Source organism: Xylaria bambusicola (genome assembly GCF_022495145.1).
Source record: "Xylaria bambusicola strain CBS 139988 unplaced genomic scaffold F5B22scaffold_20, whole genome shotgun sequence".
NCBI lineage: Eukaryota > Fungi > Ascomycota > Sordariomycetes > Xylariales > Xylariaceae > Xylaria > Xylaria bambusicola.
In genome coordinates, this window is record NW_025953573.1 from 22,868 (window position 1) to 38,919 (window position 16,052).

General features: G+C 50.7%; 4 protein-coding genes across 4 annotated transcripts; 1 reads left to right on the plus strand and 3 right to left on the minus strand.

Moving 5' to 3' along the window:
• Window positions 1-2,639: 2,639 nt before the first annotated feature.
• F5B22DRAFT_646435 (uncharacterized protein) lies at window positions 2,640-4,349 on the minus strand (the record flags this gene model as incomplete). The annotated part of the gene is made up of 5 exons (XM_047978727.1): window positions 2,640-2,948; window positions 3,039-3,332; window positions 3,402-3,727; window positions 3,786-3,975; window positions 4,026-4,349. The coding sequence occupies 5 exons, from the start codon at window positions 4,347-4,349 to the stop codon at window positions 2,640-2,642; spliced, it is 1,443 nt and encodes a 480-aa protein (XP_047830801.1).
• An 865-nt stretch (window positions 4,350-5,214) lies between these two features.
• On the minus strand, window positions 5,215-9,198 carry F5B22DRAFT_176222 (uncharacterized protein). Its single transcript, XM_047969373.1, has 6 exons — window positions 8,692-9,198; window positions 8,407-8,628; window positions 7,160-8,352; window positions 7,009-7,096; window positions 6,233-6,907; window positions 5,215-6,105 (listed from the first exon to the last, which is right to left on the minus strand). Exons 1-6 carry the CDS (start codon window positions 8,924-8,926, stop codon window positions 5,873-5,875), a joined length of 2,646 nt encoding a protein of 881 aa, XP_047830802.1. The 5' UTR covers window positions 8,927-9,198; the 3' UTR covers window positions 5,215-5,872.
• Window positions 9,199-12,389: 3,191 nt separating this feature from the next.
• F5B22DRAFT_176256 (acetyltransferase domain-containing protein) lies at window positions 12,390-13,680 on the plus strand. Its single transcript, XM_047969374.1, has one exon. It carries the CDS (start codon window positions 12,796-12,798, stop codon window positions 13,465-13,467), a length of 672 nt encoding a protein of 223 aa, XP_047830803.1. The 5' UTR covers window positions 12,390-12,795; the 3' UTR covers window positions 13,468-13,680.
• A 300-nt stretch (window positions 13,681-13,980) lies between these two features.
• On the minus strand, window positions 13,981-15,897 carry F5B22DRAFT_606162 (isocitrate dehydrogenase subunit 1). The gene is made up of 3 exons (XM_047974902.1): window positions 15,675-15,897; window positions 14,533-15,566; window positions 13,981-14,477 (listed from the first exon to the last, which is right to left on the minus strand). Exons 1-3 carry the CDS (start codon window positions 15,705-15,707, stop codon window positions 14,393-14,395), a joined length of 1,152 nt encoding a protein of 383 aa, XP_047830804.1. The 5' UTR covers window positions 15,708-15,897; the 3' UTR covers window positions 13,981-14,392.
• Window positions 15,898-16,052: the final 155 nt, after the last annotated feature.

The following is a 16,052-nucleotide window of genomic DNA, read 5'->3' on the forward strand; positions in this document are numbered from 1 at the left end:
CCAAAGTCCTAACCTCAGGCACTCTGTATGCGTCACGGGTGTAAGAGGAGATATAGACCACTATAATACCGTACTTACCACCTATGTCAAAGCCATACCTTATGGGTGTCAATGTATTGAAGAATGAGAGGAGTCTCGTTCAAAGGATGGTGATGAGATAACATTTAGGTATACCTACATTGCCTTGAGTAGGTACACACGATACCTACGATAGTGAAGTCGCGGCAATGCGCAGTGGGAAAGCGGAAACCGTGAATAGCTGCAGCCAACAGCCGGGTCGTGTTTTAATGAATACCTAGTCAGCATTAATATCACCTTAATACTAATATCCTCAGGCTTAAGACCGACACGTTAGCATTGGCCAGAGCTCAGATTAACCTCCCGTCAGCCGCCTACCACCAGCAGCTATTTAAAGATAACCTCCCTGGAAGCTCCCGACGCCGCTGCGCTGCACCTGGAACATTTGTCGCACTAAACATCTTCCTTCGGCATCCGTCAGCCACTATTTCTGGCGTCCACAATGCCCTCACCACCCTTACTATAGTACATATAAGTAGGTTAGGTACTTCTATACTTAAGTAACACACTTGTACATAGTAGATACGGTAGTGTGCATGCTTTACTGATGTCACTTATATACCGGTAGTACTCATCATAGGCTGATCCCTGGACTTCGCGTGCTTCTCGAAACCACTTGATACAATCCGCCATGTTCCCTCCACATTTAATTCTATGCACTTTACTTTTCTGTATGTTCCCTTTCTTTGTGTTCGAAACACAACTGTCATCGAAAGAATCACATTTTAAAACTTCCAATAGCACTATGTTGCGTTCATCTGTCCGCCTGGGTTACGATGTCCCTGTACTCGCCAACCCTGCAATCCTATACAGTAAAGCTACCTAGAGTAGGTGGCCGGACCTAGAGCAGACAGTAGCATCTGGACATTCAATAAACAACCCGTTCTGATATGGACTAAGTATGGGTCATGGGCAATGGACACGGAGACCATCACTACGTAACCCTAGGCATGAGCCTATATAGCGCTTACCAACAACAGCTTTCGGCTGTCTGTTTCATTTAATAAGCACAGGCCGAGCGACCCGACACTATGAACACTATTTTCCTAAGCTACCCTCCCTGCTTGCTCTATTTGACGCTTGACAGATACAGCGGTCGAGGGATCGTCATCCCAGATGCTCGTCTCGAGGTTACTGCTAGCGTGTGCGCTATAACACGCACTAAAAATACCGATGGATTGGTTGACAAGGGTTCCCACGTTGTCGATCGAAGAACGCCGCGACACTACTTTGGCGAGAGAGTCTGACCAGTAGCCGGGCGGTGCTGTCAGAAAGAGCTCGCTGTTGGTTCCTCGTGCATAGCAGCTGACCAGCTCCGTCTGAAAGCAGCGTAGCGTTCAAGGCAGCCGGCTGCTTCATTGGGCCTCGATCAGACCTTAACCCACGCTGCTCTCGATCGCTTGACCCTGCCTCGAGTCTGTATTCCAACGTCAAGTTTACAAATTGTTGAACACGAACCAAAAGACCACTACAGTACAGCTAGCCAGCATCATGAATCGAGTGGGGGCTACGCTACCCCGGACTATTTCAGATAGCAATACTTACGTAGTAAGTAAGGCGTGTTGTTAATCGCAGCCAACACGGAGAGCATGAGTCCCCGCCACACTTTGTTTACTAATTAACCTCGGCTATAAAGGACTTGGCTCATCCCACCATGGGTGATGCATTGTTTATCAGGTAACTCGATAGTTAGATTTCCAGCCAATGAAGCGCACGGTCATATAGTATCTGAGAACTCCCAAAGATAACGACAGTTTGTCAACTGCCTTTTGTGATCCAAAAGCCAAGGAGCTAGGCTGATTCAAGATGCAACGACGGCAACATCGCCATGCCTTGGCTGATTGGAGAACATTGACTAGCTACTCAATACGCAAAGTTAAATAGATATGGTGTGCTTCCCTGCAACTTTGCCATGTATTGACATGATGCTTGTAAATGGCCGCCCGCCCTTCCATCAGTTGATACTGATAGGTGTATCTCATGGAACGTCAACCACCTCTATTACAAAATGTTCAAGGCCTTCCCTCGATCCCCCAGAACCCCCGCGTTTTATCTTGTTCTTTTATGTAAAAGCAACCCGATCGAGATAGGAACGAGATCCTATAAGACCGGGTGAACTGACGGTTTCATGGGGGCCACCGCCAACCACATAAAGTGGGATTACCAGAGTCCGTGGAAAAGAATGCTATTACAAGATATCACAAGGATTTCTGATGTCTATATTCAGCATCGAGCCTAATCTTCATTGCCTTACTTCTGGTTACTAAAATCATAAGCTACGACTTCATAGGCAGTTATTACCTACGCTATGTACGGTATTTTGATAGTCACAGTGGGGGCACATGGCCAATCCTCCCCTGTACAACTTAGGTACAATCACAACGGCCATACCTCGATAGACATCGCCCAGATTTCACAAAAACGCCACAATTCGTGAAGATATCTCGTGTTCTACAGTGTAGTCGCAATAGAAGATTGTGCTATAAGCCAGAAGCAGAGACGCATTGAGGCTCTGCGGGACATACAGGGCCGCCGTCCTCGCACAACAGTCTATCTCATCATTATCCTTCAAAAGCCTCGCTGCCGACTTTTATCACCGCAGACAGATTCCCCTTCCTTTTTCTATTATTTCCTCTGTTTGCTGGGCATCTGAAAAACGCGGACTCGACCCCCCTTCCCGTAGACTTTCTATCTTTGATCTCATCCCTGATTTCCTTCTCCCGCGCAGCGAGCTCCGCAGACGGGTCCAACATTGTCTCGACGGCGGCCGTGTCAAGCATCACGATGTGGCACTCTTCCGTCGGCGGCTTCTCCCCCGTTTTCCACTGCGGCAGCGCCCCGACGCCCCGCTCCCACGCGTGAGCCGCCTCCTATTATACGCCCCGAAGTCAGTAATTCCCAAGTAGAGAAAGGGTTCAACTCAGGTTTCAGGACGTTGCAGAAGCAATGAGACCCGAAACCTGCCCAGGCGAGAAAATATATGACTTCAGGAAACTAATCTCGTCGCCCGCCTCCCGGGCCACCGCCGCAGGGCTGTGCACCTCGAGCCGCCCCGTCTCGTCGCGCGTCACCATCCCGTACCTCAGGCGTCCGAGGTTCAGCTCCTCTAGAATTACCAGCGCGTACTCGCCGGGGAGGACGGGATCGGGCTCGCGGGCCCGTAGCGGTTTCCTGTGCTGGTTCCCGTCCATCCTCTCCCGCATGACGAGGCGGAAAGCCTCGGCTGGGAAAGGGGAGGTCACGGCATATTCGGACTGTTTAGATTGATTAGCTTGGATTTTCTCGAAGACGTGGATGAACATAGGGGCCGAAACCCTACGTACCTCGGCGCTCCCTGCGCTTAAAATCATAAGAGGGCACAGTACCCAACGATCGGTCAGAGTGGTGCTTGTAATAATGTTCTCATGCGGTACAAACTGTTCGCTGCGTTTCATAGACGTATAGTACTGGTCGAGTGGAACCCAGATGTTATGCTGCGGCAGGGCGACGAGTTCGGCGAAGATGAGATTTGTGGTCTCCGCAGGGTAGCGGTATATCGCGTCGTTTTGATTAATTGGGTACATTAACATGGCGAACTTCTGGGGATCGATGTCCTCGAGGCTCAGCGTGGTGAGGGGGCGATCATGCAGCAGACCGGCTGGCTGTGGCGCTGCGTCATCGATTGAATGGGTACCGAGCGTCATCCACGCCGTCTGATAGATGCGCACCTTCGTCGGCGCCGTTGGGAGCGCAGGCTGGGACCTGCGGACAGTCTCTTTCCAGGCCTCTCATCTCTTCACAACAGTTTCTCCATGGGGCCACATAGCGTTCACGCCTCGAAAACTTGGCAATACGGCCCTTCGCTACACTTGCCACCTCGTTCCAGACCATGTTTGGGTTATCCCATATGATCAGCTCCTTCACGCCGCCAGTCGTATCCAGGATGCGGACCACGTGCCCCTTCATACTCCAGCGACGAAGGAAAGGTCCACCGTCTTGAGGTGTCTCTCTTTCCCGCCCAAGAGCAGCGGCACAGCACTGGGGCATTCAGCCGTGAATCGCTTAGGGTGATCCTGCGTGTAGCGCCGCAGGGAACGAATCTCGTTTTCTCTCTTCTGGGTATTCAGCTCCCCTTTGGAGCAGAACATGGGCAGGTCCTCGTTGAATGAATTGGGCGCCGATTTGGGCTTCGTCGATCTAGGTGCTTCGGCCTTGCTCTCGTTCACGTCCCCTTCCTCGCTGTTCTCGTTCTTGTCCCGTGGAAACGAGGGCCACAGCTCTTGGAGCGCCATCTTCAACATGACAGGTGCGACATCGCCAGTCTCACAGTCCCAGACGGCGTCTTTGTCGGGGTCTTCGGAATGCAGACCGAACGCTCTCAGCCATTGATGCGCAGAAAGAGGCTGAAGTGCAGGGCATTATGGCTGGTCTTCCTCTGTATAGCACCTCTTCTCCGCCGACAGCAGAATGGCATAGGAGCCTTTGTCCACATCAATGACAGTCATACCCGGTTCAAACTCGAACTTGCTATTCCAGTCGATGATCCATGTCCGTGGCTCCAGGCAGAGTGTGTGCCGATGCGATTGACAAGGGCGTAAGCGGAAAAGAGTAGATGTGGAGAACATCAAGAAAAGGGGAAAGGGGCAGAGAAAAGCTATGTGAACTATATATAATATAGAAACTGTAAGGGATTAACAAGACTTAGGGGATACCATGTTCCCTGAGTTTATCCTAACACTGAGCCCAAATCCCAATAAAGACCAGGATTACGTTACACATCGAACGGCACGTGCTACTCGAACTTTACCCTCTGCGCTATCTTAAACTTCTACCTGTTTGCAACTCTTCTCAATGGACATACCTAGCTTTAATACCATTAACTATCGTATTCGGAGTTGATTCATGTCAAAGTGGAAAACTGGCCGCGGCACGCATTTAATTATCAGGTGGTATATGTAAACATATCAGGAACAAAGTTCAAGAAACGCATCTTAGTTATGCCCATTCAATAGCCTTGTCCAAAAAAGAAAAAGTTAATCAAAATAAACACTAAGACTACTACGCGCAGTAATGCTCCTAAGATTGACTCACTATTCGCTGTTCACAAGATTAATTCCTCACATTCTTATTAGACCCCCTTAAGCATATTCAGTCCCAAATCATCTTAACTGGCAACTAACCATGTACCGCAAAGGCTAACTAATTTCACCTTTTTAAAGCAGTATTCATATAACGCTTGACTGTGTCTTCCCGTGCTTACTTCTTGACATCCTGAACACACCTCACCTGCACATCGCAAATTCTCACTTTATCGCCAGGATGCTAAGCACAACAATCATCAAAAGCGAAGTAGCACTCGCTTCAAGATCAAAGCGAATCTCCACAAGTAAACTGATGCAAGGTATGCAGTCTTATTTCCGCGAAGCCATTCTAGAGTCTACCTCCCTCTATAGTATATGGTTTTGATAGTTTTGACAAAGTGAGATCGCCAATAGAGTACAAAAGCCACGTACAGTACATATATACACGAAGAAGATTTGACTAGGAGGGTAAAACGGAAAGGGTATAGTCGCAATAACCAGAAGATATACAGAAAGAAAGGAAAATAAACCCTGATAACAAGAAAAGCAAGGAAGGAAGTTGTTATCCGTATCCTCGTCTCTTCATCCTCGTCGCCAGTATTCAGAAGCGATCATCGTCACTACCCAAATGTCATCCCATGAAATCATCATTCGTCAGATAGGACTCATCATAGCTCCCGTTCGTCTAAAGATTCCTCCTTAGATCACCACTTTTGCGGAAAAAGGAGGCGTCGCTAGTAGATATTCGATTTCCACCCCTCTTGCGAAGAGAAGGAGCCTGCTTTCCGGCTCTCCTTCTTACCACGGAGGGAGAATTTCAGCGGGTTCTTCTTCTCCCAGCTTGCCACACTACCCCCATCCTCAGAGTCGCTCGTCTTGATCGAGTTGGGGTCAAGGTGTGATTGCGGGAATAAGCCGCTTCCTTTCGACGTTGTGCCGGACCAGCACCAATGATCGGCGTAGGCCCCTACGTTATTCAATGTTAGATATCAAAGTAGATGAAAGATTGGAGCGATAAAGGGAGGGGCCATGTAAGATGAGCCAGAAAGAGAGAAAGGGGTTTGACGTGAAATGAAGTCTGTTTGGGGACTCACATGAGATATTCTTGATGATATCTCCCTTATCAAATTTGAGCCATCGATCGTCACCTTTCTGATTCCATTTCCACCTCGCCACGGCCTGAATACTGCTTGTACCTTGCATCTTCACCTCCGAATTGGGCGGTGCCTGGAGCTGCACAGCATCCGCCTCAAATACTGCGCGCACACCATCATGCCAGCCAATGGCCCACTTTCCTTCGTACTTGATTGGGAACTCGATGCCGACAATTTTGGCACCAATACAGAAATGCAAAGCAGCTTGACGGTCTGGGGGAAGTCGCATGACCCCTTGCGATATCTTCCTCGTGTCAGTTGCCACGGCCGTAGGGAGTCTGGCAACCTCTCTGGTGATGCCAACCATGACGGATTCGGTGGGTGGGTGGGGGAAGTGAAGGTCAAAGTTATCTTTGAGGTGTGGTGGCAGTTCGGGGTCTTCGATGACCGTGACTCCGGGTATCCTTGGTAGAGGTCGGGGGTGTCGAGCCAGGTGCGCAAACAGCTGCTTCTGGTTGAAAAAAACCGTCGCGTCGCTTTCTTCCAAGGTGTGGCCCAACTGAATGCAAAACAAACAGCTATATAGCTGCTCGTCTATCACGCGGATCGGCAGATGACTTTTCTGGAGGATTCTTAGGCGAAATCCGATAGTATTTGACGTGAAGCTTCCGGAAGCTACAGGTTTCATTAGCGGTCCATCTTCTCTCATCCTTCGCTTTGTTCTCCTCACATTCCTCCCCTTTAAAATGCTATTTGAATAATGTTGGGGTACTTACACTCGTTGTTCAAATCTTGTTCCACAGATTTGAAGTCGAGTTCAAAAAGACAATGAGTGCACTTAGCAACTATCGCAGTGGAAAATCCCTAGAAGAATGTTTAGCAAATTGTTTACTTCAGACAAAAAGATTAGTTGAATGCATGACTTACACCAACAGGTCTCTTGATTCTCTTGAACCCCAGTTGGCCGCGTTGCGCTTCTTCCGCGCCTTTGCAGAGCCCTTTCTGTTTGTAAAAAGAGCTAGCGGGAGTAATTGCGCAATCGGGTTCTCGAACCCGGATGGGAGCTTCATTCAGAGAGGATTCCATGTCCACGGGAATTAGTCCTTCGTCCAGCCCCCTTGGGCTCATAGCTGGATGTGCTGTACGACCACCTGAAGATTGACTTTGGATCGTCATTCCTGAGGCACGCCTAGCCGGTACTGGACTTTGATATAGAGGTGGAGGTCCTGGATATCTCGGCGGTGGAAAACCTGCGGCTTGATACGGCGCTGTTGGTGATTGAACTGATGGCCGATTCGCCCTAGAAGCACCGGTGTCTGTTGGGCTTAATGATTCAACGACGTCGAAGACAGAACTATTAATAGATTCAGTCGACGGCCTACGTGACGAGAGAACATAAGAAGAAGAGTTCTGATTTGTCACTGACGTTGTTCTTGGGGGGTAGCTGGATTGGACCGTAATGTTATTATCCTGATCTCGGCCAAGGCTACTGGCGGCACGGCTTCCTGGTCTGATGTCTGGTCTTGGCGATAGGTTTCCCGTCGCTGATGTTCCCGATGGAGCTCGACTAATAGCAATCCCATATCCCTGAGATGGTGCGAAGGTTTCATAGTTGCGACCGAAGCCAGCGTGAGAGCGCATATGAGGTGACCGCGCCGAGTCGGTTGAGCCCTGGGTCGAAGTGGTCCATCTATTCGTCTGCAGGGGTGACAAGGACCCCTCACTCCGCGAAGCTGCTCGCAATTGTTGTTCATGCTCATCGCGTATGCCATCCTCATCTACTTCGCGAGACCGTAGATCATCTATCTGGCTTTTGGTTGGGCTGACTAGTTGCGTTTGGGGAATGGTCGGTGAATCAGGTGCAACTGGAGGCCTTCGCTCGTACCCCTCCCACTCTTCAGGATTTGCGACTGGGCTAGTTGGTAACTTTCCAACTTGCCATGGATTGATTGAAGGCGGTGCTGGTGGTGGCCCAGAGGGTGGCTCGGAAGGTCCTGAACGACGCCAGCTTGTCCTATCAATATCACTGGCGGGTCGGGAGGATCTCAGTGCTTCTGTATTATTGGGAAGTGAATTATCAAGGCCAGCTTCTGCGGTTATCGCACCGCTTACACTCCCATCTAAATACCTAGTCAGCTTCCCTTTGTTTTCCGGTATCAGATGGGCATTCATACTCATCGACGGCCCTGCTTCTGATTGAGCATGAGAATGTAGTATTGGTACCGGAGGAACAAGCTTCATCATGCGCCTCAAGATATCTACTATCTTCAGAGCAGCGGTCTTTGAAACTTTTTGGAGCTCGCTGAACTTGTCGGCATCGAACTGCTTTACCTCAATGTATTCATCAAAATCCCATAACAACTCTTCAAGTTGCGAGCGAAATTGCGCGATTTCATCTAAAAGTGCATATTAGTACATAGCCGCAGAATGAGAACAGCTAGCTGAATGATAAATCGTACCGTTCTCCTTGAGCGCATTGACGAAGTGGCTCCCATATTCTTCATAGTTAGCTGTTGACACAGGCTCAATTTTCTTCAATGCCTTTTCGCCCCAATCAACCAGACTTTGTGCTGCCTTGAGCATTGGTGCGGGCGCCTCGCTGCCTGCGCTTTCGACATTCTCAATAGCAGCCTTGCCTTTCTCAACAATTTCTCTAAATTGTGCGAGGACCAATGCCTCTACTTCCTCAGCCATCGCACGAATCGTTTTGTGTCGCAAAGTTGCGACCACAAGCTCAGAGCGGGGTGCTGATGTTGGTAGGATCGGAGTAGGTGCAGGCGGAAGCGGGCGGCACCGCTCTCGCACTACTCAAACTGTAGAGGTAGTGATCTCGACGTTCAATTCAATGGTCGGAACCGAATCGCTCCCATGAGCTGCTTTCGACCGGTTGATGCGAGGTTCGTCAAGGCAGGCTAACACTCAATACCATGACATAGAATGGTGGAAGGGGGAGAAAATGACAATCATGGGCTTACGAGCTCAGACAAAGACAGGCGAGGTAAGACATGCAGAAACGGGGCATGGAGAGGGTGTGGGAAAGCACCCTCCCGTACTACCTACCTACCTAACTCCAGGTAGCCTGCAGGGATGAGGCTGATTTCCGGTGCAAGCCAATGGCGAGATAGGATTCATAGCAACTTCGACGGTAGTAACCACATATGGTGAACAGAACTGGTATGTTACTTAGATCGAGTGTAGGACCCTGGGATGCCTAGATGGGTACCTAGGTTAGAGCGTTGATGGCGCACCCATATGAGCCCCTCAGGACAGACTCAGGATACCTACCCTGGATCTGGAGACAGGCTCGACCACCATCTTGGCGGCGTTCGTCACCCAGGGGCGCGACAACGGTGGCCAGCCTGATTGGCCGACTGCGGCGACGACGATCTCCAGTCGTTCCACTCCCCATCGACTTAGCTGGGGTGACCAGGATATGTGATAGGGCTAGTTTGCCCAACCAACTGGTCGGGCCGGGTCTCTCGCTCGCAGGGGATCTCTGTTGACGATGGGAGGAACCGCGTTGACTGGCAGATGCCGTTGATACTCCAAAGCAGGGCCCTTGCTGTACGAGAGCCGTTGCGACGTTAGAATTAGGGGGATCAGCGATACGGGAGCGAGAATTTGAAGCTTACGTGCGATGAGTGGCTGCAGCTGAGGTTGCAGCAGTCGCAGGAGGGTGGTGTTCTCAGCTCGCGGGGCTGTGTGAAGTCGACGTGTTACCTACTTACTACTACCTACTGTAGCGTGCCTACTTAAGTACCTACTCCATAAGTGTAGCTACATCTAGTAGCCTTTGTAGGTGCCTTATGATGTACCCAGATAGGTACATGTGTAGATAGGTAGAGACTGTCATCATGTGCTATTTATTAAACGACGTGGACTATTTTAACGGGATATAGGTAAGAAGTCAATCAGGCGACCTTACCACTACGTAGGAACAGATATCTGGGTCAAGGTAGGTAGCGGGGGATCCCTGCGCTGTTGGATTCTTTGACAAGTCTTACCCGACTCGACTCAGGGCTAAGAGCTTGCTTATATGTGTCAGTCATAACATTCCTCATGCTCTCTGCAATCACCCATCTTGTCATAGCCGGCAGACACTACGCATTTCACTAGGTAGCCTCTCTTCACGACATTAACCGAGGTTGGCAGTTGGCTATGCTAGCTTATCCCAACCTGGTCAAAAGACATGAATGTGGCCCGCATACTTATATGTAAGTATTCGCTGACGTGAACTAGTGTCAAGAGCGACCTTCCTCTCCCCCATCCCCATAGCACTATCTCGACTATGTATGTAGGCGAGCGAACGTGGGGCAGAAGAGAGACGCCATCTCATGAAATACCTAGATCATTGCGTGGCAACGAGAGCTCTTCGTCGAAAATACCATGTGCTACCGTATGTCATACTACTAGGCTCATAGCTGAGTATCACTAGTGATATACCGATATGGCATGCGTGACCGAAATGTGCATGACAAGCTCTCGGGCGGCGCAATTTGCCTCGCAGTCCGCCTCGCATTGGAGCAAGCAACGCAGCAGCTCTGGCACTACCGCGATGATAGCGCAGACACGTGCTCGACCTCGAGTCCGCGCATTGCGTCGCCACGTTAGCAAGCTCCTCGGCACCGCTCGCCAAGGTGGGCTGCTGAAAGCTTCGCCGAACATCGCCGGTGATAGGCACTGTAATGCTAGGCATTCATACAAGAGGTATTCTTCACATTCTAGTATGCTTAGGATTTCAACATCGTGGAGCTTCTCGAGGAAACCCCTTTTCGACGTCATTTCCCGGAATCGCACCGTCGTCAAATAGCTGAAGGCATAGCGGTCGCCGGCTTGTGATATAAGATTGCCGAACCCCATTGCTTTAGATGCTAGTCTGTCACCGAGGAGAGTCCGCCCATATAAGAGCCCACCTCTTCAAGCAAAGCGTAGCACGTGCCGCCGTGGACCTACCAGATAAGAGAAGACATGAAGCACATGTCCGTTGGCAATACTATCGTGTAAGCCCTTCTGACTCGTGTGTCCACTGGTATTGAATATGATAGAGGTAGATGCCGATGGACCTGGCTACACGATATTCAGTCCTATGTAGAATCTGCGAATGCAATCCCAATGATGAACAGACGTACAGTAGAAACCTCGCATGGGTACCTACACACTCACAGCGACTTATGAACTAAGGATCGTAATTTGCAACGAAATCGACTAGGTATCAGCATGAGGCCAGATCTTACCAAGATTACGGTTGCTTGCATCGGCACTCGCCTCGTCGCAAACGCTGTCAGGAGATCAATTGTGGCTTGTCTTCACGCTTCCATATCCCTGCTCCCTTCTCTGCGGGCGCTCTCGCCTCCTCTTGGCATTAAGCAGCCATATATGGGGACATGGTTGCGCTTTTTAGACGATTCGGAATCCGTACCGTGAGTGCATGACTACTGCACACTAGAGCTGGGTCCTTTGTTGCGTGTCTGCACTGGAGGCCTATGAATATACAAATCATGTTGAAATGGAGGACGGATAGCAACGTATCGACTTCGAGGTTTCGACTTGAGGCTCACAGTCGCGATTCATACCAAGTGAGAATACACCTACACTCAAACACAATAATTCTATTTTTCTTCTCTTTCTCTCTAATCTTCATATTCTTTTCGTCCCTTCTTCTCCTGACCCCCCCCCCCCCCCCCCCTCTCTCTCTCGCCTATAGATTACCACTTGGGGGACACACGGGAAACACCCTAACGAGCACTTAATTCAGATGCTCTGAATCATACATCACAACGACATACTGACACTACCGGTAAGAGGGGTCTTGAATGAATCTTTCTAGAAGCATTCACAGTGGACCAGTGAAGATCTCAATCACCCACTAGTCAGCTAGCCACTCGGCGAACCAGCCGGTCGGTCTGCCTAATGTTCGTGACGCCATCTATTACCCTAGGTTAGCCTTATCCCTGTAAGGGCCGGCTTCTGTGCTACGTATGTCCTTCAGCCGTAGCATTTTGCCGTACAAGTATCTTAGCATGGGTGAGCGTTGATGGTCGATTTACGCTCTCATAAAAAAGTCTAGGAAGATTCAAAGCAGTTTAAAATCATATAGGGACTCACAAATTCCAATTTTCGTCTATAGTGCCCTGATAGCCCACCATCGTAGTTAGGGTGGCACTCGCAAAACATTCTGACGGCTGGGTTTCATTGGCATCTCATGCCAGCACCTCAAAACGTGTCAAGCCGAAACACCAGGAAGAAGAAAAGAGAGAATGGAGAAAGAAAAGCGAAACAGAACCAAACACCACAAAGATACAGGTAAATACAGGGGATTGCGGTGTCACCACTTTCAGCCCCTGGGCTGAACCGGTCATTGAAGACTCATAAGCCGGTGCGGAAGTGAGTCACACGCCTTGCTTAATACAAGACCATGAAATACCACAAAGAAGAATTCCGAGATATAAAGTCCCATAGACCTATAGAAATAAACAGAGTATAAAGCATCCGATTGACGATCCACGAAAAGCCGTGTATACATCAAATCATACATCCAACAACCCAAACTCCCCCTCGCAAAAATGACCTCAAAAACTCCCACCACAATAATCCGCACAACGCTCCCGCGACTCCCTTTACCACCGCCCTCAACACGAGCACCAATCCTCACACCCCGCCTCCTCCTCCGGCCCCTAACCCCCTCCGACGCAGAAGCGTACTACAAGCTCCGGAGCGACCCAGCATTCATGTCGGAAAGCACCCTCGGCAAGCCGGACGTCTCGCCCGCAGAAACACTCGCGGCGCTCGCCGAGCTCGCCAACCCGGCGCGCGAGACCTTCTTATTCGGCGTCTTCATCGCCGCGACGCACGAGCTCATCGGGGACGGCGGGATCCACACGGTGCGCTTCAGCGGCATGGGATGGCCGGAGATAGGGTACAAGCTGGCGCCGGCGCACTGGGGCCAGGGGTACGCCACGGAGGCGATGCGCGGCGTGCTCGAGGCTTGGTGGGCGCTGCCGCGGGAGGAGGTCGAGGTGAGGGTGCACGGCGAGACGGTGCGGGAGGGCGAGGGCGCGGGACTGGCGCGGGAGCGCGTGGCGGCTGAGATCGCGACGTATAACAAGGGCAGCGAGAACGTGCTTTCGAAGCTCGGCTTCGAGCACTTCGGCACGTGGGAGGAGCCGGATACGCAATTACATCGGCTCGGACAGCCGTTGGAGATGGGGCATTACGTGCTCTCAAGTCCGTCCTAGAAACGTCTCTGTCTAAGGACGTGCGGAAGTAGTCGCTCACCTAATTGCTGATTTCTACGGAATATCACATGGACTTTACAGCGTTGACGAGGGGCTGAAATTGTTGTGTGAAAAAAGGGTTTGGATTGTGTATTCGCGTTGGATGGGAAAAGAGAAGAAAAGGGGCCTAATTTGAATCATTTATCTCGCTTTGAGATACTCAATAATGCTGTAGGTCCTGGTGAGGCGGACGAGCTGGTGTATTCGGCTTTCCAGTGGAGGAATCGCATTTTACTTCACACCTTTCAGAAGACATGTGAACGAAATCATGCGATGGACAACCATACTGCGATTTCGCACTTTAAGCGAGGTTTTAATCAGAGCTGTGGGAAGCATGATATCAAGCGGAGGATTGAGACTATTTAAGAGGAAGATAATGCCCACTCTTAGCTGATGCGAGTTGATTGGCAGGGAACACGGTTGATGAAGGTGAGAGTGAGCTTGCTACGAGGAATCGACATATATGATGAGCATAATCTCTTGTCCCCGGTCCATTCTAGATATGTGAGTAAACTAGCAATAACTGAATGAACAATGTACCAGAAGGTGTTCAGATAAAGTCCAGGTGGCTGCTCACTTGCGCAACTATAGCGACTCAAATACGACGAATCAATACTTCGACAGCGGAAATCGAAGTCAACCAAGGCGGGACACGCACATTCCAAAATATTGTTTGTTTTTTTGAACATAAGAACTGTATAACGCAATAGGCCCTATCCTGATCTACCTAAGAATACAGCTTTCAGGCCAAATCATTGCCTAACGTGACTCCGTGACAGTCATTGCCATCATCGTGATATCCCCAGCTCTATAGAAGGAACGCGGTGGGTAGGTCGGTGGTATCGAGGGTTGGGTATAGGGAGGAAAATGGGTTCGTATCTATTATTTACAAGGTGTCCATCTTGTCGAGGATGGCGCGGGTGAACTCGTGAGTGGTGGAGTCACCGCCCATGTCGCGTGTGCGGTACTTGCTGTATTACAAGTTAGTGAGAAGGCCATGACTGATAGAAAGGAATGTGTAATTACCCATCAGCGATAACGCCGTAGACGGCCTTAGAGATGCGGTTCGCGTGCTCATCGAGACCCAAGTGGCGGAGAAGCATGGTGCCGGAGAGGAGCAGAGCAGTGGGGTTGGCCTGGTCCTTGCCCTTGATATCTAGACCAACGTGTCGGCAGCCGGGCTCGAAGACAGCAACGTCACGTCCCATGTTGCAGCCGGGGACGATACCGGGTCCACCAACAAGGGCGGCACCAATGTTGGACAGAATACCACCGTAGAGGTTAGGCATAACCATGACATCGAACTGTTGGGGCTTCGAGACAGCCTGCATACTAGCATTGTCCACAATCATGTCATTAACCTCGATGGTGGGGTAGTCGGCGGCGACGGACTGGACTGTCCGGCGGAAGAGACCGTCAGCCAACTTCATGATGTTGGCCTTGTGGATGCAAGTAACCTTCTTGCGGTTGTTGGCTAGGGCGAAAGCGAAGGCAAACTTGGCGATTCGCTCGGACTTGAGGCGTGTGATGATCTTGAGGGACTCGACGACGCCGGGCACGCTCTGGTGCTCGAGGCCACTGTATTCACCCTCGGTGTTCTCTCGAATGATGACCAGGTCGACGTCCTTGTGGCGGGTATCGTAGCCAGGAATGTTCTTGATCAGGCAGACGGAGGCGTAGATGTCAAGTTCCTGACGCATGGCGACATTGAAACTCTGGTGGCCGGATCGGCTGATAGGGGTGTGGAGGATACCCTTCAATCCAAGCTTGTTCCTCTTAAGCGAAGCGATAGACTCACGGAACATCTCCTCGGCGCTGCCGGGGGCACCGCTGTCAACACCGGAGGCATCAACCTGTTCCCAGTCAATGGGCACGCTGTCGGCCTTGAAGATAGTCTTGACGCTCTCTGCTACTTCGGCACCGATACCATCACCAGGGATGAGGGTCACGGTGTACTTGCTGCCGAACTTGGTGGGCTTGAAAAGGTCGGTCTCGACGGTAGCGAAGGAGCGCGATACATTTTGGAGGTGTGGCTGGCGAGAAGCTGCTCGCGCAAGGCGCTGCCAAGAGAAAGAAAAAAAAAGTTAGTTATGATGCTTGTTGGACTGAGACATGTGACAATGAGGGATTCGAGGCGAGATCAATTGGCTAACAAAGATAGTGCGTACCTGAGCAGTTCTGGCAGAGCTCCGCGATAGCATGGTTCCGATATGTAAACTCGAGGACTTGGGGGAACAAAGGCGTGTGGTCGGGCTGGAGGAAGCGGAGGAGCGAGTTTGACGATAGGGAAGAATGCTGCGATGCAAATGCTGCAAATAGCGCAAAACACCAAAAAGATGCCCAGTCAAGTTGGACTTTGTGGATTCGCTGCTGCCCGTGCAGACCCGTGGCATTCCGCGCCCGCCGAAAAAAACGATCCGAGGCACTGCGGCGCCCCGCCTAGCGAAGAGCCTTTTCCCTCGTAGACCCTCGCTACGGCAGGCCACGATAGGCGGCACTTAGCGACACTTAGCGAGACGAGCCACAGCCCGTAAGTGCGCGAGCCA